Source organism: Bufo gargarizans, chromosome 5 (genome assembly GCF_014858855.1).
Source record: "Bufo gargarizans isolate SCDJY-AF-19 chromosome 5, ASM1485885v1, whole genome shotgun sequence".
NCBI lineage: Eukaryota > Metazoa > Chordata > Amphibia > Anura > Bufonidae > Bufo > Bufo gargarizans.
The window spans coordinates 151,032,696-151,059,114 of record NC_058084.1 but is presented as its reverse complement, the minus strand read 5'-3'; the positions used below and the strand labels follow the sequence as shown (position 1 = coordinate 151,059,114).

At 43.2% G+C, this 26,419-nt stretch overlaps 1 protein-coding gene across 1 annotated transcript; it reads left to right on the top strand.

Moving 5' to 3' along the window:
• The first annotated feature begins 187 nt into the window (after positions 1-187).
• Positions 188-25,227, top strand: CEP76 (centrosomal protein 76). Its single transcript, XM_044295269.1, has 12 exons — positions 188-486; positions 8,710-8,865; positions 10,387-10,468; positions 13,983-14,207; positions 15,268-15,453; positions 17,475-17,572; positions 17,717-17,845; positions 18,740-18,928; positions 22,382-22,548; positions 22,699-23,032; positions 23,765-23,982; positions 24,924-25,227. Exons 1-12 carry the CDS (start codon positions 424-426, stop codon positions 25,060-25,062), a joined length of 1,986 nt encoding a protein of 661 aa, XP_044151204.1. The 5' UTR covers positions 188-423; the 3' UTR covers positions 25,063-25,227.
• Positions 25,228-26,419: the final 1,192 nt, after the last annotated feature.

Here is a 26,419-nt window from a genome sequence, read left to right as displayed (position 1 = left end):
TACAGCTGTCCTCAAAAATGCCTGAAGGGCCTGCGCTCAGGAGTTATAGTTGTCTAACCAAACGCCTGCCTTCTTCAAAAGCCCCGCTGTCATGGAAACAGCTGCCCTCATAGAGGCCTGAAGGGCTTGCGCCCAGGAGTTATAGCTGTCTAACCAAACGCCTGCCTTCTTCCAAGGCCCCGCGGTTAGGAATTAGAGCTGTCTAATCAGACTCCTGTACAGGGATGTCGCCAGGCAATGCGTAGGGCAGCCTCCCGCCGTGCATCCCGCTTCTGAACTCCAGCTTCTTGCCAGTCTCCTGTAGACTCCTGGAAGGCGGTGCAGCCAGTAGGTGCAGGGTTTGACTTACATCATGTCCGCTATGTAGGCTCTGGTTCACATTGACACTGTACGGTACAGCCAGTATACTCCATCTTTGCAATTATGTCTCTGCCGCCGGAGAAATCCACCGAGCTGAAACACATCATCCATGAGCAGCTGAACCGGGTAAGTGCAGCACCAGCCCCTTGTGTTCTATGGTACAGCAGGTGCTAGACTCCTGGTTAGGACTAGATGAGAAAAGTTAACCCCTTAAGAACCACCCACTGACTTTTTCCGACGCTGCTTTAGATGGGGTTGAGCACTCCTGTGCCAGCAAGCTGACCCCAACAGATCTAGTTCTTAGAGCAGCCAGGATCAGAGGTAGCTCCAATCCCAACTGTTAACCCTTTGAACATTATGTAGACACTATAGAGGGACCCCCTTCTATGAGCCTCCTTTTCTAGCAGACTCGAGTCGTCCTATGGTCAGATGGACGGCCATTGGAGACTACATTTCTCCTGCAGTGGTACATCAGCTGTTGGGGTGCTGGCCACTTTTCAAAATAGATCTCTGTAACACTGATCCTAGAGATCTACACTAAGAGAATGGATATCTGCAGACATAGCACTTTTAGTTTCACCATATTTATTAGTAAAAGTGGTAACTGAAATAAACCTCCAAGTCATCAAACCTCGATAGTATTCCTCTTTCCATCATATCATACACTGCTTGTTCCTATGGTTACGACCACCTTGCAGTTGATCAGCGGTGGTCGAGCTTGCACATTATAAGAAAAGGCTCCGTTATCTCTGGTGCAGATAGGCTAGTGCTTTTTCCAATAGTGTGCTAGCCCGGCCACCACTGCTGGATTGCAGGGTGGTTGTAACCATGGAAACAAGCAGTGTATAATGTGATGGAAAAATGAATACAGCCAGCAAAGCAGGCAATATGGACAATCCCTATACATTAGTAAGTGTCTTGTATTAGCATTTATCATGTAGAGAAAGTTATTTGCTGAAGTGAGACAATCCCTTTAAGAGAAGGCTACCAATCATGTTCCAGTATGTCGTGTTACACTATGTTTTATGTCTACAGGGTTTATTTCAGTGACTGAAAATTAGATTTGATATTTAGCTTTTTTTTTTTTTTTTTAAATCTGTTTGTTTTTCCGATATATCAATAAACAAATACAATATAGCATAACCAGTAACAAAATGGTATATACTGAAAGGTACAAGCATCGGTAAACAGGTCAAAAGACAATGTCAAACAGAAATGTCCCTTTTATACCCCCCCCCCCCCTTCCCCCAAATCCTGTGCGCCAACCCTGAGGAACATGGCAATTCGGAGGACCTCAAGTGTCAGCAGAGAATATAAATACCATGTGGTATGCCCAAAATGGAAGTGGGGAAAGAGTATTCATAAATAAAGACCATATTTTTTTTTTTTATTTTATTTTTTTATTTGTATTTTTATTTTACAGACAATATAAAAGCAAATTTCCAATCAGATATACTATAATAGCGCACATTAGACAGTGTATCGTCTCCATGCCATATATCGGACACATACAACAAAACAATCTGTGACCAGAGGAGTCAGCTCTAATACCAGTACATAGGCATGGGATCCACAACCCAAAAAAAAAACACACAAAAATGAGAAAAAAAAAACCATAAACCCAACCCCCCTCCGCCCCGCCCCCTCACCCCCCACCCGTTTCCACCCGGCTTGGTGCGGCCGCCGCGAGGGGCGGCGGAGTATTCCTGCCCCCCTCATAAGGATTTTCATTAGAGCCTTTACAATTTCACACGTATTCTGGCGTGGGCTGTGTTGATAGAGTTTATCTAGGAATATATATAATGGTTTGTTGGGGTATATATCAGTGGTCTCCCCAGTTACTAGCCATCAATTCTGCTCTGGGGTATTACGGCTGGCTATTTCCCTTCTCTATGGGCCCATTCCGGTAGCGTCGTTTAATCCACGTCGTTTCATGCCCTCAAAATGTGTTATTCGCGTCATTAAACTTTGCCAATCATTGATTGTTGGGGGTCTATCTTTCACCCACTGTCTCAAGATTATCACTTTGGCCAAAAGAAACCCCTTTAACCAGTATACCTGTTCATTTTTAGTGGTTTTGTTTTTATACTCAGGAGGAAGCAATCCAAGAACTGCTACTTGAATAGTCATGGGAGGACTGTTCCTGCTGTTTGCCACCATTGTCTGAAATATGCAGCCCCAGAAAGTCCTAATAGCTGGACAGTCCCACAGCATATGTACAAGCCCTGCGGCTACACAAGAACATTTAAGGCAGCTAAATTCTTGACCCTTGTTAGTGTACATTTTAGTCAACAGGCTCGGAGTAACATATAAGCGATGTATTATTTTGAATTGTATCAATCGGTGTTGTCGTGAAAGAGAGGCCTTCTTTATATTTTGATATATTTCCTGCCATTGTGAGGGGTTACATTCCCCAATATCTGTCTTCCATTTATCCACACTTTTAAATTTAGTGATAGTGCTTATTTCCTCGATGAATCTCCTATATATTAGTGAAATCTTAACTTTATTCCCTACTATGTTATAACAAAAGGATAAGAACCCCGGAGTAACTTTTATCAAGGGTGTTTTTTTGAGAGTGTATGATAGTGCATGTTGTAGTTGACAATATCTATAGTGCTCTAGTGCAGTTATTGGTGCTTGTTTTATCAATTCCCGTATTGATTTACTATTCCCTTTTGTGTATATATGTGAAAATAATGAAATACCTTTTCGAGTCCAGAATTCGTTTTCGTTAAGTGTCAAAAATTCAGTTAGGGCAGGGTTGTCCCATAAGGGGGAGAAATCCAGAATTTGAGGGGCATGGATCAATATCTTAATTTTATTCCAAACTTTCTGTAGCGCGGCTCCGATGGGGCAAAAGTAATCTGTACGTTGAAACATTCCGGATTCCAATATACTAAAAATGTTATTGGAGTGTAGTGGGCGTTGACCTAGGATATGTGATATTAATACACCATCCCCGACATTGACGCACCATTGTAATTGTGCACAGAGATAATAGATTTGAAAATGGGGCAGGCCTAGGCCCCCGTTACTTACGGCCATTCGCAGGTATTGTAGTTTGATGCGGACCCTTTTTCTGCCCCATATCAGATCATTTATCAAGCGGTCAATCAGATTGAAGACGCTATCCTCAATCCAAGTGGGGCAGGAGCTGACCGTATACAATATCCAGGGTAACAAAACCATTTTAATCAACGCAATCCTATTGATCTGCGAAAGTGGGAGTTTCTGCCACACTCTTATTTTGTCTTTTATTCTCCCCACTAAAGGGGAAATATTTAACTGATTATATTCCCTGATATTATTGCTGATTTTTATCCCGAGATAATCTAAATGATCTGTCGGGGGAATAATTCTGATCCTAAGATCGTTAGGGGGGGGCATCCGGTTCAGGGGGAAGAGTACAGACTTAGACCAGTTTATCTCATACCCAGCAATTCTGCCGAATTCCTCTGTTATCCGCATAACATTGGGGACGCTTCTCCAACCGTCATTCAGGTAGAGTAAGACGTCATCTGCATATAAGCAAATCTTATCGTCTGTCCCTCTCCCCCCGAAGCCGGATATGCCAGGTTCAGTCCGTATCCTGCAGGCAAGGGGTTCCATAAAGATTGCGAAGAGGAGAGGAGAAAGGGGGCAGCCCTGACGTGTTCCCCGCTTTAGGGAAACAGCAGGGGTAAGCACCTCATTGACTTTAATTCTAGCAGTTGTTTCACTATATAGCAGTTTAACCCATCCAATAAATTCCTGGCCCAGATTCATCCTATACATAACACGCCAGAGGAAGGGCCACTCGACACGATCGAACGCTTTAGCGGCGTCCAATGATAGTATCGAGCGGTCCTCCCCTCCGCCAATCTGGATATTAAGAAAGGTCCGCCGTATATTGGTCTGTATCTGTCGCCCAGGAATGAACCCTGTCTGGTCCACATGTATCAGGCGCGCTATTACTTTTTTTAAGCGATTGGAAAGGACTTTTGCAATTATTTTATAATCTGCATTGAGCAGTGATATTGGGCGATAGTCCTCAACTTTATTTCCCAGTTTCCCCTTTTTAAGGATCAATGTAACCGTTGCTTCGGCCAGAGACGGGGGCAGCTTTCCGCGTTTACTAGACTCATTTAGAACAAGCAACAGTCCGGGCAAGAGTATCTCCACATGGCGCTTATAGATGCCAAATGGAAGTCCATCCGGACCCGGCGCAGAAGAACCCCGAGTCCCCTGCAGGGCCGTTTGTAATTCCTCCAATAAGATGGGGGCACACAAAGAGGCGGAATCGGAGACCGAGAGCGCCGGGATCCTGACTTGTTCCAAAAAGGCATCTATTTCGGTCACTATATCTACCGCCTCAGATCGATATAAATTATCAAAGTGATTAAAAAACTCTGCTACCATCTCCATTCCTCTTTCCAATCTACGCCCATCCCCCGTCAGTATCTGTCTAATTCTTTGGGGGGGTTTTTGATTTGCTATAATAGAAACCAATAGTTTACTCGGGGTACCCGCCTCGCAGAAATCTTTATAGCCCATGAAAAATAGTTGATTCTGTGCTTTTTCCTTCATAAAGGTAATGTAATGATCTTTGGCAGATTTTAGCTTAGTACGCGTATTCATATCATTTCGTACTCGGATACAGCCCTCCAGATATGCAATATTTGCCTCCAGCTTTTTTTGTTCGGCAGAGAAATCATTTTTTTTTCGTTTTTATTCTAGAAAAATACAGCCCACGCATAAATGCCTTCATGGCATCCCAAACAAAATGAATGTGAGCTGTACCGATATTCTCTTGCCAAAATTGTGAGAGTTCTTTATCTATCCCAGCGGAATCATTTAATATAGTTAGCCAGTGTTCGTTCAATCTGAACGATCTGCTGATCCCGGTTTTTTGTCCGGTCTTCATCACCAGTAAGATCGGTGAATGGTCGGATATGCCATGGGTCTCGTATGTCATTTTTGAGATAGATTCAAGCATCTGCTCATTGGCCAAGGCCATATCGATCCTAGACATAGCGCTATACGCTTTGCTAAAGCAGGAGAACACCTGTTTGTTGCCGTAAAGCCATCGCCAGACGTCGGTTAAACCCATCTCCTCACAGAACCCGCGAAGTAGAACATGTTTATCCTGCGCACTTTTCCGGGCGGTTGAAAATCTATCCAGCGCCGGGTCGAGCACGCAGTTAAAGTCACCACATATTAATATCGGAGAGCGCTCTCTATTATGTATAAAGAGTGCCAGCTGCTTTAAAACTGTCATTGTGAACGGTGGGGGAATATACAAGAAAGCAAGGACGCACCTACTACCATTCCATTGGGCGAAGAGGAAGATATATCTCCCATCTCTATCAATCGACTGGTCTAGCAGGATAAAGTCGATGCTATGGTGTATATACACACTGATCCCTCGGGAATATGCCGAGAGACCAGAGTGAAATTGATGTCCAGCCCATCTCTTTATTAAATACTCAGGGATATTCGGTGTGGCATGCGTTTCTAATAAAGCAACTATTGCGGGGAGGTGTCGAGTAATTAAATCAAAGACCACTACCCTTTTCATTCTATCAGCCAGTCCACGCACATTCCATATCATGACTCTATTACTAGTCATCATGAATTATGGAGGAGGCGTCCGTCACCCCCCAAAGGCAGCCGCAACCAAGCCGGGGTCCCCCCCCACCCATTATCCACCCACACCCATTGATACCCACCCCCCATCAACCCCCTTACTGGTTCACTGATGCGAAGCATCGTTGTCAACCTCTTACATTTCGCCCATCCGTCCATGGGCCGCCCACCGCTATTACCCCACCCCTAGGTTGAGGGGCGTTGCTGCCACATCAACCGAGGTCCGGCGTCTAAACCCTGACAGAGTCAAGCCATTCAACGGTTTCTCTGGGGGAGTGAAAAAACATTACGGTGTCTCTATACACCACTCTTAAGTTAGCGGGGTAAAGCATTGAATATTTAATATTCCCCTCACGTAATCTTTTCTTAATGTCAAAATATTCCCTACGCTTGCTTTGGGTGTCCCTAGAAAAGTCGGGGTATATCTGTATCGAATGTCCGTCAAGTGTAGTGTCAGCTAGATCTCTCTTCCGTCGGAGCACCCAGTCTCTATCACTAGAGGAGAGTATCCTAATTAGGATGGCTCGGGGGGGGCTACCCGGCGGCATCTTTTTTACAGGGATTCTATGGGCTCTCTCCACACGTAGTGCGGGAGTATCTCCACCAGAACCAAGCATTTCAATTAACCATTTTTGAATAAACGCCACGGGGTTGCCCCCCTCTACCCCCTCAGGGAGGCCGACTATTATAAAGACCATTTTTAAAAAACAAACAAACGTTTAGTTGTTTTTTCCTTATCTGATAAAGTGAAAATCCAGTCCATATTAAACAGGAAGTGTATTTTGTCTTGGATAAAAGGGATAGAAGGTATTTCTGAGTTTAGCCATTGTTGGCTTTTTCTAGTAGCCGCCGCTTGCCCAAATGTGTAATAAAGCTTTATCTGGTCTAGGAAGACCTTGTTGTTCCTCAGGTGATGATAGTAAGTAGCCCACTGAGGAGTAGCAGTGACGGTTATATTGTAAGTTGTTACTATGTGGGATCGCACTTGCTCCCATAAATCTCGCACAGATGATGGTATAGATCCGTATTGGGTATATTACATTTAGGGCAAGAATAAGTACGATCGGGAGACCTTTTGTTTTTCATGCTCGGTGTCACATACGCTCTATGGAGTATCATCAGAGCCTTATCTGTATAGCTGCTGACTGGGGACTGCTTGGGACTCTTTAATGTGGCTTCCAGTAATGTTTTGACTTCTAGATTAGGAAAGTCTTTGATCCAATTCCTCGGACCTGTAGTGACTACATCCCAATCTAATAGTAGCCTGAGGAATCTGTATATGGTACTAGTAGAAGAAATCTGAGTTTGGACTCTTAAGAATTATGTTTAAGCAGGCCCCCCTCGGGTCTCCCCGAATATTGTTCAGACAACGTTTAACAAAACGACGGGCTTGTAGATATATAAACTGGTTATGATTAAATGCCGGAAACCGTTGGGAGGCCTCCGTAAAAGAGAGAACAGAGTAACTAGAATATTACATATCGAGAATCCAAATACATCCCTGTGATGCTAGGGTAGCATATATCCTGGGCGGTTTGCCCCCCCAGAAACCCTGGGGGACCCAGAAAGGGCTGAAAGTATGTGTGCCATCTAGTTTACCGAGTTTCCTTACTTTATGCCAGGCCTGACTAGTATTCCAAAGAACAGGGAAGTCTCTTAGGAGGGAGCGTAGCTTTCTGTATGTGCAAGAGTGCCATAAGGGAGATGTGAGGGGGAAATCGTTTTTCCATATCTACGTTAGCAAAATGGGATTTTTTTTCGCATCCAGTCAATAACATATCGCAAATTGGCAGCCAAGTTGTATAGTGAAATGTCTGGGAAATAAATACCCCCCCCCCCCCCCCCCCAATATTCGAGGTTGCTGTAATTTATAAAGGCTAATACGACTCCTCCATGAGCATCTCCAGATGAATAGCCTAAGGGTCCATTCTCACGTCCGCATCCATTCCGCAATTTTGCGGAACAGGTGCGGACCCATTCATTTTTAATGGGGCCGGAATGTGCTGTCCGCATTTGCGGATCCGCACTTCCGTTCCGCAAAAAAATAGATGTTCTTTTGTCCGCAATTGCGGACAAGAAAAGGCATTTTCTATGAGAGAGCCAGCGATGTGCAGTTCGCAAAATGCGGAACGCACATTGCCGTTGTCCGTGTTTTGCGGATCCGCCAAACAAATACGGGCGTGTGACTAGACCCTAAAGGTTCTCTGAAGAAGTTTAATGTCCGATGAGTGGAGCAGTAGGAGGAGAGTTTGAATTAGGGTCCATTCACACATCTGTAGTCGGCATCCCCATAGAACTGCCTATTCTTGCCCGCGATTGTGGACAAGAATAGGACATGTTCTATTTTTTTTCCGGAGCCGCGGACCAGAAGATCGGGGGGTACGCTCCGGAAATGTGGATGCGTACAGCCTGCCCCATAGAGAATGAATGGGTCCGCAGCTGTTCCGCCATTTGCGGAACGGATGTGGACCCATTCTACGTGCGTGTGAATGGACCCTTAAATTGAGTAATTTAGGGAAGGCCACCATTTTAAAGAGGTGACATCAGCCAGAGAAGGACAGTGTAAAATGTTGCCCAGATTGGATTAAAGAAATTATTGAGGCGATGAGAGGGCTGGGTCGGCAGCCAATTTAACCCCTAGATAAGTGATGCATAAGGAATGCCATTGAAATGGAAACTAAGTACCACAATGGTTTGATATTTTGCATTTTCATGTTTTAGGTGAATGTTCACAGCAGAATCCGCGAGGTGCTTGCAGAGACGTTAAAAGATGAATTGGGAGATGAAAGCCATAACTTCTCAGAAGATGATCTGATTAAAGCCTTGAGAAAGCGAGGGATTATCGATGATGTTATGAAAGAGCTGCATTTCCTGGAGGTAATATAAAAAGATAGGCATATGCTTAAAGAGGACCTGTCACCGCTCCTGACATGTCTGTTTTATTAGCTTCATGCATTCCCCATGTGATAACAATTCTGGAGCATCTAGTCTTATATCAGTATGTAATATACTCCTCCTACAAAAAATCAGTCCAGTACAACAGACGGAGCTGAGACACCGGAGCCTATATCGGGCGAACGGAGCGGCGCCCAGACATACTAGTAAGTGCAGGGGGACCCCTGGGCGCCGCTCTGCCCACAGATAGTTAGTTTTTAGTTTGTATACTAGTGAAAGGTCCTCTTTAACTTACCTACGTTTGGCCTGAGTATTGTGAATATATGGATTATTATTATTATTTATTATTATTATTTTTTTAGCTTTTAAAAAAAAAAATTATATTGCGTTCCTAAATAGATGTACTCCATCTACATTATTTATTTCGCTAGACCAACAAACTCCTCCGTGTTTCCTCTTGAATTCTATGTATGTTGTAAGTGCAGGGGGCGGTGAAAAACCTGGATATGTGCAGACTCCCTCCACAGACATGGGCTTGTTAAAGCATTCTGGAAAGTGCTTTATACTGGGCACTGTACAGTAATCTGAGGTACGAAAAATGCACAGTGCCCCGGTTGGTAACATGTCTTCACTTTCTGCATGTCCATTGGGAACCTAAAATGGCCCTGGGGAAAAAAAAAATACCTAAAAGTGGCCCCATATGGTAGGAGGGTCTAAATTGACAGGAGGCAGGGCAACAAAAGTAGCGCAAAATATATTGCCCCAAAAGCTGCCCCTCTGAGTTGTCCATCAATAGAGGCCATTTTCTCTCTTCCTCTTCCCGTTTTCTCTGATTACGGTATGGAGCATGCGGTACAACTTTTCACTGGCCGGGTACATAAGTACCTGATTCTCACAGAGTTAATTACCACTGATGGCTTATTATGTACCCAGACAGGAGCGGTGATGGTGGCTTGGGCAGCCCACTGGGCATTGGCCCACCAGGTAATTTCCCTGTAAGGTCTATGTCCAATCCACCCCCTGGTCTTGGCCATTACAGATCTACAAGGTGAATGCAGCCACCATAGGAAGCAGTGGTAGCATTTGGCCAGCAACCACTTCTGTGAGTAATATTCGTATCCAGTCCGGGCAGTGTCCCTGACATAGCGACATAAGACCCACTGGTAAGGGGGACGGGTGTGAGCCATTATAAGCTCTATGGAAAGGGATGGCATAGTAGATACGTGAGTATTCTATCTAGAAATGAGTCCTCTCCTGTCCAGGAAAACATTTGTCTTTCAAATTCCTAGGACTACTCCAAGAACATTCAAAGAGTTGATAGTTAATAGTGCTCAATGTATGAACTGGAGTTCAAGGTAGTGCCCCAATTATATTTGGTAATATAGTTTGCCTTATGGTTTTATCAGTAGAAGGCTGTCATGCTGTGTCACAGTCACTTTTATTTTACGATTCTTGGGAATCAATTCCACATTTTTATCATTTTTATGTTTCTTTTATTACTAGGATGGCCTCTCACGAGAACTAACCTCTACCCCGAATCCAGCAACGCATTTTGTTGATAAAGAACCAAGGACTTTGAAAAAAAGTAAGGCCAAAGTGTATCTACTGATCATAATGCAAAAATGATGCTGCTTTATACAGTAGTTTTTGTGATGAATACCACACCTCGTGCCCGCTTGAAGTCTACTACATCGAGCTCACGAGACCTGGTATGGTCACGGGTTTAGCAAAAACATGAAGTTACGCCCTCCAGTGGAGCACGTAAGGTCAGGTTGGTATAGTTTACACAAACGCCTCCTGTCCACGCGGGCACAGAGAGGCAACAAGCTGAGAGAGCCTCTTCACTGCCGCAGTGAAACGGTGCCTCCTCAGCCCGGGTATCTGCCACCAGTTCTCGTTTGATATAAGCCCGGTCCGTTAACGGGATTATATAGGGTCAGAAACCAACCTGCGGTAGCTTATAACTAGGCCAAAACACGGACATGGGGATTCGTGATCGAGACCATGTCCCATTAAACAAAGACCATGGGCACGTACCTCGTGGCCTCCGGGACATAAATATGTATCCGGTTTGCGCCTGCGATGGCCAGGCGATTCATAATTCCTTATGAAAGGTAGGTGCCAACATGTCTGGGAGGGCTCATTGATCCTGGGCAAGGGCGGATACCCCATGCTGTGGGTTTTACTGCAGGATTCAGCTTGGCTCCAAAGTGGTGGACTGAGGTGTGACCTTCTCCTTGAAGCCTGGACCCCCTGGGGCTTTCTTCCTTGCCAACTGACACTCAGATGGCTGGGGGGTGGAAACTAATTTTGCATGTACACTGAACATGCCAAGAGGTGCATCAAATGACAATCAGGGCTGGGGGCTTTGAAGCAGGGCCCTCCTGTGGAGTTCACTACCTCCGCTATCTGTCAGCAAATGGGGGTGTGAGGACATGGCTGACAGTAAATATTAATCCATATTCCTCACAAGTTTGTTATAAGCTTTGGTCATGATACAGGCAGGATTCGGGGTACTTTCACATTAGCGTTTTTCTTTTCCGGTATAGAGTTCGTCCTAGGGGCTCTATACTGGAAAAGAACCGATCAGTTTTATCCTAATGCATTCTGAATGGAGAGTAATCCGTTCAGGATGCATCAGGATGTCTTCAGTTCAGTCATTTTGACTGATTGGGCAGAAAATAAAACCGCAGCATGCTACGGTTTTATCTCCGGCCCAAAAAAATGAAGACTTGCCTGGCATTCAAAATACTGGAATGCCGGATCCGTCCTTCCAGTCCCGCGATGCACAGACCGGTAAAAATGTGAAAAAAAATCTAAACGGATCCGTTTGTCCGTATGACAGACAGACGGATCCGTTCTTGCTATGCATTTTTAAGACTGATCAGGTTCCTGATCAGTCCTAAAATGCAATCAGGTGGCATACGTTTTGCCGGATCCGGCAGGCAGTTCCAGCGACAGAACTGCTTGCCGATCACTCTGCCGCAAGTGTGAAAGTAGCCTTAAAGGTGTTATGCCTTGATTTTATATAAAAAGTCAAACCAGACAAAGCTAGAACCAGCCTCTGCACCTCACATGGATCCAGAGATTTTGTCATTCATTACTCCAATTGCTCTGCTAGATTCTCCTAAAGTGGTTTTCTGACTTTTCTATACTGATGAAGTATCCTCAGGAAAGGTCATCATTATCTGATCAGTGTGTCAGGCCCCCGATGATCAGTTGTCTGAGGAGGGCACAGCGCTCCTGTGAGTGCCACAGCCTCCTCGCAGCTTACCAAGCACAGCGCCGTACATTGTATAGTGGCTGTGTTTGGTATCGCAGCTCAGCCCCATTCACTTAAATAGGACTGACCTGCGCCTAGGCCATGTGACTGATTAACATAACATCAGAAGCCTAGGTTAAGCTGCTTGGTGAGGGTCCTGGATGTGGGACCCCCCACTAATCAGATACTGATAACTAATCCGTGGGATATGTCATTCGTATAAAAAAAAAGTTGAAAAATCCCTTCTGGACCTCCACTGTACATGTATGGAGAAAGTCCAGTCTTTAAAGATGCCATTCGCTTTTGATCGGAGTGGGCACTACAGCTGCCAGGTGCCTGCTGTTTTACACAGCAGACATCCAGAGCTAACATCTGTGAGCTAATTTCAATTGTGGTCCGTAGAAGTGCTGCGCTACTAGGGCCTGAAAGGCTCCCCTGCTCTGTGACTGTGGGATCCGTTCATTCCCTGTATTAGCCTTCTACAGGTACCTTCTAAAGTCTCAGAGGCCACCACTGGAATAGTAATTCATTGCAGTCTGTAGGAAAAGCAATTTAATGTTTGCATGTTCAAGTCCCCTAGGGGGACTTAAAAAAATAAAAAAAAGTAATTTTTTATTTGTAAAAATGAAAATTAAAATCGCCCTCCTTTACTCGTAATAAAAATAAACAATAAAAAATAAAGATCATTTGCTCTGCCGCATCAAAATGCGCATGCTATTAAAAAATAAACATATTTATCCTGTACAATGAACATCGTAATGGAAAGAAAAATCAAAAGGCCATATTGCTGTTTTTCTTCACTTCACCTCCCAAAAAAATATTAATAAAAAGCCATACGGACTCCGAATTGGTATCAATAAGAACTACATACAACCCCACAAAACATTGAAAAAATAAGTTGTGGGGGTCATCTATATCACAAGAAATACTAAATAAATGTGTTAACCCTGTAATCGTACTGACCCTAAGAATGAAGGGAACAGGACAGTTTTACTGTATGGGGGGAATGCCTTAAAACAAAACCCAAAAACTTTGGCAGAATTTTCAATTCCACCCCCTTTTTTTGGAACTTTTTTTTTTTTTTTTTTTCTCTCCAGCTTCCCACTACATCGTATGCAATATTAAATGGTGCCATTATAAAGTACAACTTGTCCTGCAGAAAACAAGCCCTCATACGACTATGTGAACTGAAAAATAAAAATGTTATGGCTCTGGGAAGGCAGGGAGTAAAAAAAACTAAGAATACTGGAAAGGAAAATCTTAAGTTCCAGAAGGGGTTAAAGGGGGTTTAACAAGAATAGCAAAAAGTAGGACACTGGTAGATGGTGTAAAATAGCCAAATAAGCTTTACTTCTATTGAATTGCCCCCTTTTCAGGTCCTCCCCACAGGTCTTTGTTTTCATGGCTGACATCGGGTGTTGAGAGATGCTAGTGAATGCTGGAAGGTACAGTTGCCAAGAGAGTATTGTTCACGGGTCCTTTTCCAATGAATGAGGACCCATGCTTAAACTTCCTAGGTATCGTATGGTTAACTAGTGCCCAGCATATTCTAGCATCTCTCCACTCGCCTTACACGATATGTTGTATTTGTCACTGATATTTCCCTTAAAGGGGCTATCCTAGATGAGAAAATGTCCCCCCATATGCCCGGGCCCCTCACACTGAATCTACTTACCTGGGGGAGAAGCGGCTGTGCGGGACCAGGAGTGTGGCAGGAAGCCAGGAGTCATGTAGGTAGAATCAGTGTAAGGGGCCTGGGCATATGGGAGACATTTTATTTATTTATTATTTTTTTAGTCTTGGATAACCCCTTTTAATCCGTGGTTTCTCTCCACAGCGAATATAGACCCATCACGTAGGCATCTTTACCTCCAGGTCTTGGGTGGAAAAGCATTTCTGGAACATCTTCAGGAATCGGACCCTCTCCCTGGCCAGGTGTGCTCCACATTTACTCTTAGCCTGCACTTTAGGAACCAACGTTTCCGTTCCAAACCTGTCCCCTGTGCCTGTGAACCAGACTTCCAAGATGGCTTCTTGCTTGAAGTACATAAGGACAGCTTAGGTTTGTTCCGTCAGGATTTTATTTTTTTACTGCATTATGTGGCCTGTAATGTTTTAAAGTCTAGGTTGTGTCTCTCTTAGGTTTGTAGTTTGGAATTTAAAATTCTTTCATGTGTTCTTCTCTTGTCCCCGGGCAACAAACTACATTGTGACACTTTAATAGTAAATGTTAAAAAAGAAAAAGGGGGGGGGGGGAGTTTGTAGTTTGTTGCTTCGGAGCAATGGGCAGACTTTGAGAGAAAACACAGCGCGTCTGACCAGATCTAGGACTGGTGTAGAGATGTGGACACCTCAATCATCATTCGTGGGCAGCAGATTGTGGTGTCTAAACAGAGACGAGATTGCTGCATGAAAATACAGCGCTTCACCTCCACTTAATGAACAGCCGATTCTTCCTTCTTGGCCATAACCTGCTCATTAGAGCTCATGCACACAACCACTGGGTGTTTTGCGGTCTGCAAATTGTGGATTCTCAAAACATGGATACCGACCGTGTGTGTCCACATTTTGCGTAACGGAAGAGCCGGCCCCTAGTAGAACAGTCCTATCCTTCTCCGTAACCTGTTCTATTATTTATTTATTTTTCGGAACAGACATACGGACACGGAATGTACACTGAATCACTTCCGTTACTCCCTTAGGGCTTATCCATACATATTTTTTTTTTTTTTTTTTTTTTTATCTGTGTCCGTTCCGTTTTCTTGCAACTCGTATGTGGAACCATTCACTTCAATGGGGCTGCAAAAAAAAAAAAATGAAATGATTCCGTGTGCATTCCATGTCCACATGGTCGTTCCAAAAAAAATAGAACATATCCTATTATTGTTCGCAATACAGACAAGGATAGGAGTGTAATATTAGGGGCCAGGCGTTCCCTTCCGCAGAATGCACGTGGCTGGTATCCATGTTTTGCGGACTGCAAAACGCCCAACGATCGTGAGCATGAGCCCTAATGAGCAGGTTATTGTCAAGAAGGATGGCTTCCTTCCCAACAATCCTCTCCTCCTTTTTAATATAAAATGTCCTCTGATAGCCTGCACTAAGTAAACTCCTTTATCTAGGTGATGGCAGCAGAATGGCAGATGCCACTTCCCTGTTGTCAGTCTGTGATCCTGTACAGCTGGTGCTGATCAAGACGGACACGTCTGGAGAAACCACTTTAGTGTCCTCCCACTCTCTGGAGTGGCGCTCTGTACTGGGAGTGGACAGAGGAGTAACGAGCCTTGCTGTGGAGCTCCTGGGCGTAGGTGAGAAATCTTTGCTGGAAACACTAGAACTGTACATATTATTGCATTTCCCAAGGTATGGGATGGGTTTGGAGCATATTTAGAATGTTTTCTGGTTGATGCTTTAATTGCTAGAAATGCATAACCAGGTTTTCTTATGGCCTCCTTCAGACAAGCAAATTTGCAATGCGTATATGGCCCAGATTTTCTGTACCAGAATGTTAATGAATAGAGCCATTCACATGGGCGTATCATTTCCGTCAGTATTTGAAATCCGCAGCATGTTTTCTGCTTCCAAGTACACCTATTATAGTCTATGGGAGTGCATCACAAATGCAGAAAGGAAGGAATACGCTTATAAATCCAGATAAGTTACTGAAACAAGACTGACAATCTCGATGGTTTATCATTCGGAATCCGTGCGTATTCTGGAGGCGGAATATAGATTGATTTCAATACGCTTGTGTGAAAGAGGCCTTCAGATATTAATGATTTATCTATGTAATAATAGAAAAACGACTTGACTTAAGTGTTTAAAAATTTTAATGGGCAATTCCATGTGGAGTTGTATGTCTATGCTGCACGACTAGTAGGTGCAGACTGAAGAATCTTAGTGATCAGCACCATCGTTTCTTAACCAGTCGTGGACTGAGATGGTAAAGGTGAAAAACCCCTATAGACGCTGGTACATTTTATGCTTGGAAATGCTCCATTAGCTAAAGTAGCCCTGACAGATCAAATCTTCAAGATCTTCTTGACCTGTGTAGTTGAGGGCTAGAGTTGACTTGACGTTAAAGGGCACTCTCACAAGTATACCTCATTGTCCCATATATGTGAAAAAATATATGAGTACTGTATGCATTAAAGATAATGTACACCTTTTGGGGACAATTTTTTAAAATTCTTGCATTGTAGTCATTTTGAGCAAAATGTATTAATTTTTTATTTATTTTTTTCCATTTGGTCTTTATCAAAAATGTTGAACCTCTGTCTTTGTGCAGCCTTGAGTTTATCTAGTAGCAGGGTCTGAATTTTCACTCTGCGCCATCAGGCAGCTCAGTTGACGGGCTCCTTATATCTGATCTGACGTTATAAACACTCATTATAGCTCAATTCTTATCTCGATGATAAGAATGTGGCTTAAATAAGTGTTCATGACCAGTGATGGCCAGTTCGCAGTGTTCGCCTGCGAACACATGCTGGCTGCCGTCTTGACTCACCCGGCCTGCGATGCACAGGTAAACTCTTACCTGTGCCTGTGCCACCAGCCGGTCTAAAATCAAATGCGCTCACCGGGAGCAGGCAGTTCCGAGAACAGCCCGATGAAGGCCCCCGGCAGCTGTTCTCGGACCTGCCTGCTCCCTGTGATTGCATTTGATTTCAGACCGGCTCGCGGCACAGGTAAGGGCTTACCTGTGCATCGCCGGCCGGGTGAGTCAAGATGGCAGCCTGCATGTGTTCGCAGACGAACACTGCGAACTGATCATCACTGTTCATGACCTTTTTAGTAATTTAGAGATGAGGTTTATTAGCTGACGGCACAAAGTAAAATGGACGATTCACACAGCTAGAAAAACAGCTGCGACAGAATATTTTTAATAAAGACAAATTGAAAAAAAAATAATAATAATTTGCCCAAAATGAGTAAAATGCAATCATTAAAAAAAATTGTCCCCCAAAGTTACATATAGCCTTTAAATCACCCAGTATCAATGGATCATCCGCAGTTACCTACCAAAGTATCTCCTGGCGCGTGAATGTTTCTAACCTGATAAAGCTGGGTACGGCCTCCGGTAGTTTTTCGATCTCATGCACCCCGAGATCTGCTATGTGGTGCAGATTTTACATTTGCAACTCCACTGTTGTGGATTTCGTCCTTTTGAGATGCAGATGGATAAATCTGCAGAAAATCCACCCTGTGTGGAGAAGCCTGGTGATTATTGGATGAAGAATACGTCCACGTAGGACAGTTTGCTCTGCAGTGTCCTGCTGGCGTACTAGCTAGCCTGCGTCTCAAAGTATTCTGCTGTGTTTCTCTTCAGGTGCAGAGTGTAAAATCCCTGTCGGGGTTCTAAATGTGAAACTTGAGCTTTATCCACCTCTTACTCAACCATTGTCTCCAGAGATTGTCAGCACTCAGGTAAGATCTGAGGGATACTGTACATTTCGTAGCTTATGGTAGTACATAAGGACCTAGTTCATTGGCTTCTAGTAGTTCTTGAAGACTTGGTTTGTGTATGTGAAGATATCTTAATTATTATCTAATAACCTTTTTCTATTTCAGCTGACACTGGAACGTCAGAAGGCAGCAGAAAAGGAACGCTTGTTTTTGGTCTATGCAAAACAATGGTGGAGGGAATATCTTCAGATTCGTCCATCCCACAATTCCAGACTTGTGAAGATCTTTGCCCAGGTTTGGCAGCGGCATATTACTTGATGTGGCACTGTGCTTTGATTAAAAATCATTTGATATGTTTCCACTTTGATATAGCATCTGTAAAGATGAGCTTTGTGCCAACAGATGAATGCTTGTAGGTAGGGCTGCAGTAAACTATTATTTTAGTAATCGAGTATTCTATCGATATTTATTTTTTACGATTTATCAATTAATAGACTGTTTTCCTTTATAAAAACTGAGACCCCCTGCCATCAGTCCCCAACACCCTTCGTTCCCCCCTGTGTGATCAGCCCAAGTGCATCAGTTCCCCCAGTTCCACCAGCCCCGCCCCTCCATGTTTCCCCATTCCCCCAGTGCCATCAGCCCCGCCCCTCCATGCCATCCATTGCTGGCTGTCTCCCTTTCAGTGCCATGTCCCCAGTGCCAGTGAAATAAAATACTTGCCTCTTCTGTAGGGACGCTGCTCCACAGCTCCTTCCTCTTCTTCTCCGCGTGCTGCACTGAATCCTGGCGTCACACAGCGTCGGGTCATAGTGTGCCATTATGTGCACTCTGACCTGACGATGTGTCAGGATCCATTACAGTGCAGTACGGGCCGGCGGGTGACCACTGAGCGGTAAGTAATAGCAAGCGCTTCACTCCCGCTCTGTGGTCACATGACACAAACGAATCCCTGATGCAAAAATTTAGCATCGAAGATTTTTTTTTTGTGTCTAATTACTCTATTCAATCGAGTAATCGTTTCAGCCCTACTTGTAGGTCATTTTGAAATCGCAGTGCTCAAATATCTGATCCCCATTCCAAGTCTGAGATTTGTAAATTTTTATGTAACGCTCAATAGTCCTGACTTTTTAAAAAAAATTCTGATAAAATGTGCTGGGTTCAATGCTTTTATTTTTATTCTCCTAGGATGAAAATGGACTTAATCGACCCGTGTGCTGCTATGTACGCCCCCTTAGAGCTGGACGTCTGCTGGACACACCCCGACAGGCGGCACGCTTTGTAAATGTCCTAGGCTATGAAAAGGCCCCAGTTGTTGGCGGAGGTGGTAAACAAGAACTGTGGTGCACTATGCTGGCATTTCTCTGTAGAAATAAGGTACTCTTTAGTTTTCGATTCACATTATTATAGCATTAAAGGGGTTGTTTGACTGCAATAAATGGTATTTATCGTGTAGACAAAATTAATACAAGGCATATACTAATGTATTGTGATTGTCCATGTTGCCTCCTTTTGTGGCTTCATTCATTTTTCCATCAAATTATACACTGCTTGTTTCCAGGGTTTATTGCCACCATTGCGGTGCAGATACGAGGTGGACGGAATGGGAGTTGCTGCACATGCGTGCCTATGCTCGCTTCCACAGTCCCTGCCACCAGAGAGGCCTGCACCTTTTCCTATAGTGTGCAAGCACGACCACTGCTGCTGGATTGCAGGATGGTCGTAACCCCTGGATATGAGCAGTGTATAATTTGATGGAAAAACTGAATGCAGCCAGCAAAGGAGGCAATATGGACAATCACAATAAATTAGTAAGTGCCTTCTGTTGACTTTCTCTACATGATAAATGTAAGTTGATGAAATGACACAACCTCTTTTTTTTAAATTGCATTCTTAAAGGGAACATGTCACCAGGATTTGGGGTATAGAGCTGAGGACATGGGTTGCTAGATGGCCGCTAGCACATCCTCAATATCCAGTCCCCATAGCTCTGTGTGCTTTTATTGTGTAAAAAAAACAAAATGATTTTAAATATATGCAAATTAACCTGAGATGAGTCCTGTACATGAGAAGACAGGACTCATCTCCTGTTAATTAGCATATATTTAAAATCATTGTTTTTTTTTTACACAATAAAAGCATACAGAGCTATGGGGACTGGGTATTGCGGATGTGCTAGCGGCCATCTAGCAACCTATGTCCTCAGCTCTATACCCAAAATCCCGGTGACAGGTTCCCTTTAACTCTGTACTAATCTGTCCATATGCTTAGGATACAAATCTGTACCTGACTATTTTAATGGGATCGGATGTGTATTTAATGTCTATGCAGGCCCCCTGGACTCTCCAATAATAGCCACTTTGGTGGTGGGGGGTGGGGGGGTAGAAATGGGCCTGGCATGTTAAGCACATGCAAATACAGTCAAGATGCAAACTCAGCAGTTACTTTGCATGAATACATTTTATTATGTTTTTCATAGCTAAATCAGTAATTTCTTGGTTTGTTAAAGGGGTTATCCTTTTATCTTATAGGATAGGTCATAAATATGAGATCGGCGGAGGCCTGACTGCTGGCACCCCTGCTTGTCGGCTGTATGAAGAGAAAATGCCGCTTGTACGAGCACTGTGTTCTCCTCACTGTCTCCCTGCTTGAGTCTACAATGCAGTGATGAGCAGTGTATTTGCAGCTCCTCCGTCCCATTCACTTTAATGGGAAAGCTCTCCTCTTATTCACCTGAATAGGACAGAGCCGTGCAATTGAAGTGAATGGGACAGAGGACCTGCAATTACACTGCTCGTCCCTGTGACGTTGAGCAGGTAAACGGTGAGGAGAATACTGTTGTCTTCATACAGCTGATGGGCTGGATGCCGGCAGTAAGCTGCTGGATAGGTCATCAATATAGGATAAGGGGACAACCCCCTTAACACCGCTGAGAGGCGCTTTAAACACAGGAATCTACAGTTGTGTTCAAAATAATAGCAGTGTGTTTTAAAAAAGCGAATAAAGCTCAAAATCCTTCTAATAGCTTTTATTTCCATACACACAGATGCATTGGGAACTCTACACATTCTATTACAAATCAAAACATGAAGAAAAATATATCAAATTTGTGTTGTTCCTCTAAAAAGAAATTGAAGAAAAGTGAATATTAGTCTGTTCAATAAAATTGCAGTGTTTGTATTCTTCTTTACAAACTCAAACATTCACTATATAAACTGAAAAATGTTTGAAGATTTTTCTTTCCTTTGAATCACTTACCTAATATTTAGTTGTATAACCGCTGTTTCTGAGAACTGCTGTACATCTGTGTTGCATGGAGTCAACCAACTTCTGGCACCTGTGAACAGGTATTACAGCCCATTATGATTGGACTACATTTCACAGTTCTTCTCTATTTCTTGGTTTTGCCTCAGAAACTGCATTTTTATGTCACCCCACAAGTTTTCTATTGGATTAAGATCCGGGGATTTGGCTGGCCACTCCATAACGCCAATCTTGTTGGTCTGGAACCAAGATGTTGCTTGTTTACTGATATGTTTGGGGTCGTTGTCTTGTTGGAACACCCATTTCAAGGGCAATTCCTCTTCAGCATAAGGCAGCATGACCTCTTCAAGTATTCTGATGTATTCAAACTTATCCATGATCCCTGGTATGCGATAAATAGGCCCAACACCTTAGTATGAGAAACATCCCAATATCATGATGCCTGCGCCACCATGCTTCACTGTCTTCACAGTGTACTGTGGCTTGAATTCAGTGTTTGGGGGTCATCTGACAAACTGTCTCTGGCCACTAGACCCACAAAGAACAATCTTACTTTCATCAGTCCACAAAATGTCTCTTTAGGCCAGTCAATGTGCTCTTTGGCAAATTCCGGGGGATTCTTGCAGATAGCTTGGCTTCACATAGGCGTCTTCTAATTGTAACAGTACTCACAGGTAACTTTAGACCTCCTTTGATCTTCCTGGAGCTGATTATTGGCTGAGTCCTTTCCATTTTGGCTATTCTTCTATCCATTTGAATGGTAGTTTTTTGCTTTCTTCCACGTCTTTCAGGTTTTGGTTGCCATTTTAAAGCATTTGCAATCATTTTAGCTGAGCAGCCTATCGTTTTCTGCACTTCTTTATATGTTTTCCCCTCTCCAATCAACTTTTTAATCGAGGTACGCTGTTCTTCTGAACAATGTCTGGAATGACCCATTTTCCTCTGAATTTGAGAGAGACATGCACTGTAACCAGCATGTACAACATTTGCTGCCTTCCTTCCTTAAATAAGGGCAATAATTGCCACCTGTTTTTCAAAGAATGAATGACCTCACTAATTGAACTCCACACTGCTATTTTGAACATGCCCCTTTCAATTAGTGATTCAATTACACAGATTCAGCAGCATGCATGTCATGACTGTTGGGTCTGTTGGATTTCTATTACTCTACTACACCTGCCAATAAATTATTTGCCATGTAGAAATATAATTTCTACCAAAAACAGTAATTGATCAGGTTAGTGATGTCTGACTGCTATTATTTTGAACACAACTGTATAATTTACCCAAGAAGGGATTGATGGAAAGATTCCAGAGTTGGGGATTGTAAACTATACCTGACATCTAGCTAGAAAGGACATTTTGGAGGACAGTTGTTTCTGTCAGCCACTGTACTGCTCACTAAACATTCCCAAGTGTTTTTATTATCTGGATGCCAGACACATTGTACTTAATGTTTTCACCCCTTCTGGAATTTTCAAGGTAATAATGATATATTGTGATTCTGATCATCATGGGGCTTGTCCTATATGTGCAATATTTTATAAACTGTAATGTCTGTTTTAGGGGGATTGTGAAGATCATTGCACCCTACTTTGCAGCCTCCTTCTTGGTTTTGGGTTAGATGCCTATGTGTGTGTTGGTACAAAAGGAAGGGGTGTAGCCCATACATGGGTGATGACCTATGGGACCGATGAAGCAGTTACCTTCTGGGAGAGTTTGACAGGCCAAAGGTAAATACAAGAGTCTCACTTCCTTCTGGGATTCGCGTCCCCACCTATCCCTTGTTTGAACTTGATGGACTTTTGTCTTTTTTCAACCGTATTAACTACGTAACTATGGCATGCAGCTCTCATGTTGTGTTTCACAATCTAATTATCCAGATACGTCCATAAGCCTGTCAACCCAGATGACCCTCCCTTGGTGGAACAGCCAAAACCTCTCTACCCATACAGAACCATTGGATGCATTTTTAACCACCAGCGGTTCTTGGCCAACTGCCAGACATCAGATTCAGTTGATCTTTGTGTCTTTGATTTGAATGATGAATCCAGGTGGAAACCAATGAGTGAAGAAGCTATTAAATCCATATGTTCCCCAGGATCTACTACATCCCTTCCTCCATTACCTCCACTCTGCAGTTCACTGCTTGATGCGGCCACAGAAAGTAATGAGATTGAATTGCAGCTGCGAGTTCTTGTGACTGAGCACAGAAAGGTAATGTCCAGCGTTATCACCACAACAACCATATGTTGGTTTTCATTATCTCGGAGGGATTACTGTAACATGGGAATGTAGCATGAGACATCTCTCCATGGATGTCCTGTCAGGCTGACAGTCTAAGAAGCCCCATAATAATGTTGTCTCAAGAAGTTAACCCCTTACCCCTTCATTCCCCAATTTATATATATATATATATATATATATATATATATATATAATATATATTTTTTTTATTTTGGTGTACTGTTCCCTCGTGATCCCTCTTGATAACTGAATCATTTCAGTTGGCTGTAGAAGCAAGTCAAAAAATACAGCAGGGTGGACAGGCAGTTTTCATATTAACCCTTTAAACCATACTCTGACTTGGTGCAAAAATCTGCAACAAAGCAAGCACGGTACACATTAATGGGCTTTCAAAACCGCATTTCGGAACCACATGAAGGATTTTACTTGATTGTGAAAGCTTATCTATTCCTTCCTTGTATGCATGCCTAGAAATCTCTCACATAGAAGACAATGAGCCCCTTGCAGGCTGTTGTGCCTATCGTGGCTATTTCTAAGTGCTTTTAACAGCTCAGGCAAGATGGCAGCCTCATAATCGGGTTCAGAAAAAAGTCTACAGTCAGAAAATAAAAGCCGATTAGAATAAGATTTGGTTGTAACTGGCAGTCACATATAGGTGACACATTAAGTGTTGTGATTTCACTTTTACTGTTTACTATGCAGGACCTTGGTCTTACCACAGTCTGGGATGATCAGCTGCCTTACCTACTGTCTCCTGCCTTGGCTGCATATGAAATAGAACGTACAACAGGGATCTCAGCAGGAAATGAGGAGTTTCAGGATGCCATAAGGAGAGCAGTGCCCGATGGTCATACTTTCAAAGGATTTCCTATTCACTTTGTTCACCGAAATGCAAGAAGGGCATTTGCTACTTGTCTGCGGTAATAGTCAATTTCTTCTTCCATTTTAACAGTTGACGATAACATTGCCACATTTACCATACATCATGGCAAATCTCTTGGTGGGATGTTAAAAGCAGATATTTCCAACTTTGGGAGGGTTCATGTCACGTTTTATGCCTCCGTTTGATGTATTCCTTAGAAAGAAAAAAGATACAAAGACGCTGCGCACCACATTCTTATATCTTGCAGAGTCCAGTAAAAAGTATTTTATTTTTTATTTATTTTTTACAATGGTAAAGTGTACTTTTTTTTTTTTTTTTTTTTTTTTTTGTTTTTGTTTTTGTTTTAACAGATGGTGAACAGTTGCCACTGTATGGCATCAGTCTGAGGCATCCGTTTGATGTATACATAAATAAAAAATACAAAAACGCAGCACACCGTGTTCTTGTATCCTGCAGAGTCCGGGGGGAGTGGGGAGTATCAGAGGATGTCATCAGTATAAAAAATCTCAGAAAACCCCTTTAATGACCAGGTGCATTTTAACATTTGTGCATGTGGTAATTCTAATGGCAATACATTTTTCATTTGTTGGGCTACTAAAATAATTTTGCACTTTTTTCCCACAACACATGGATGTTTTGTTAGTGGATTTATTTTTGGAGATAATTATTTTTATCTGCTAAGGCCCAGCACCTCTTTGATCTTTCCTGATTGCTCTCAATGAGTAACCTGGAAAAGAGAAGACTGTGGCTAGACTGTAGGAGCTTTAATGCACCGATGCCAAAAGATGTTGCTGCAGACTAGAGACTTGCACCCCCCATACCCCCCACACCCATCACCAAAGAGAATGTCAAATACATTCTGAGTGGGCCACTATGTCAATGGTCTATATATCATGATCTTTGTATGAACTTCCATGTAAACTTGTGTGTTGTGACCTTGTTGTATATACTTATTTTCTCTTGTTGTTTTTTGCATAGATCCCCTTTCTGTGATGAGATTGTTGGCTGTCGTGGAGATCAGATGCGGCTTGCTGTTCGAGTGCGAGTTTTCACATACCCTGAATCGGCATGTGCTGTGTGGATTATGTTTGCCTGTAAATATCGATCTGTGTTATGATGTATACCTGTCACCTGCCGAATGTTCAGTCTCACAATCTGTGTGTACAAACAGTGTATCCTGGAATATTTAATACATATTTAATTTTTATTATGAAATGTATATTTTCTTACAGTGGATATCCTTTATATATAATAAACTATTTTGGTCTATTTCAGAATATGACATCTCTATTTCCCTTCTAATCTGTTCATTACAATGAGGTTTAAAATTAGAAATGATACCAAGTTTTTATTATAGTTTTATTTTGTTTTGTTTTTATTGCTTGCTCTGAATAAGTATAAATCAAAGTTAAAATCCAGAAAAGTACCAGTACCTGGTCTAGTCTTATTTTTGGCAGATGCCAGCTGTATGACTATACTATCAGACTGCAGGAGACTTTACTATTACAATGTACAGTACAGTGATATTGCTGATACACACAGGGTCTTCCCCTTACCTGTTCTTGTGCAATGCTCTGCAGACACTTCCTCACATTGGCTACCGCAGATATTTTGTACGGTCCTATAAATCTTGGACCCAGTTTCCAAGATGGCACTCTCAGTTTAATATTTTAAGTGGACAACCCCACCAGATCACCCACACACAGGTCCGGACCAGTCACACGTCTCTTGTCAGCCATTCGCTTATACCTCTCACCCATCTTCTCCAACTTCACTTGGATCCTCCGCCAGATAGAAGACAAGGCAGAAGAAAATCTCTCCTCCTCTGGCATCCCAGAGGAACTAGTCCCAGAAAAGGTACCAAACTGAGGATGAAAACCGTATGCGCCAAAAAATGGCGACTTACCCGTGGACTCCTGCCTACGGTTATTCAAAGCAAACTCTGCTAGGGACAAGAATGAGGACCAGTCCTGATTCTCAGCCACAAAGCACCTCAAGTAGGTCTCCAGGTTTTGATTAGTACGCTCTGTCTGCCTATTCGACTGCGGATGAAAAGCCAAAGAGAACGAAAGTTGAAGACCAAGCTGAGAGCAGAACGCCCTCCAAAACCTGGAGACAAACTGCGTGCCCCTATCAGAGACTACCTCCGTAGGAATGCCATGCAATTTCACGATATCAGCAAAAATCCGCGCAAGAGTCTTGGCATTGGGCAGACTAGCTAACGATATAAAGTGAGCCATTTTACTCGGTCAACAACCACCAAAATTACTGTTTTCCCGGAGGAACTCGGCAGGTCCATAGACAAGTGCGTCCAAGGACGAGACGGAATGGACAAAGGAAGAAGTGAACCAGCAGGTCGAGTATGAGCAACCTTTGACCGTGCACAGGTTTCACAAGCTGCCACGTAATCCTCAACGCTCTTGCGTAACCCGGGCCCCCAGAACCTCCTGGACACAAGAGCAAAGGTGGACTTA

Bases quoted from the DNA above. Each gene is read 5' to 3' on its own strand.
- CEP76 (XM_044295269.1), top strand. From the start codon at position 424: ATGTCTCTGCCGCCGGAGAAATCCACCGAGCTGAAACACATCATCCAT. The intron at 14,208-15,267 runs GTTTGTTCCGTC...TCCTTTATCTAG, and splicing joins AGTACATAAGGACAGCTTAG to GTGATGGCAGCAGAATGGCA. The intron at 23,033-23,764 runs GTAATGTCCAGC...TTTACTATGCAG, and splicing joins TTGTGACTGAGCACAGAAAG to GACCTTGGTCTTACCACAGT.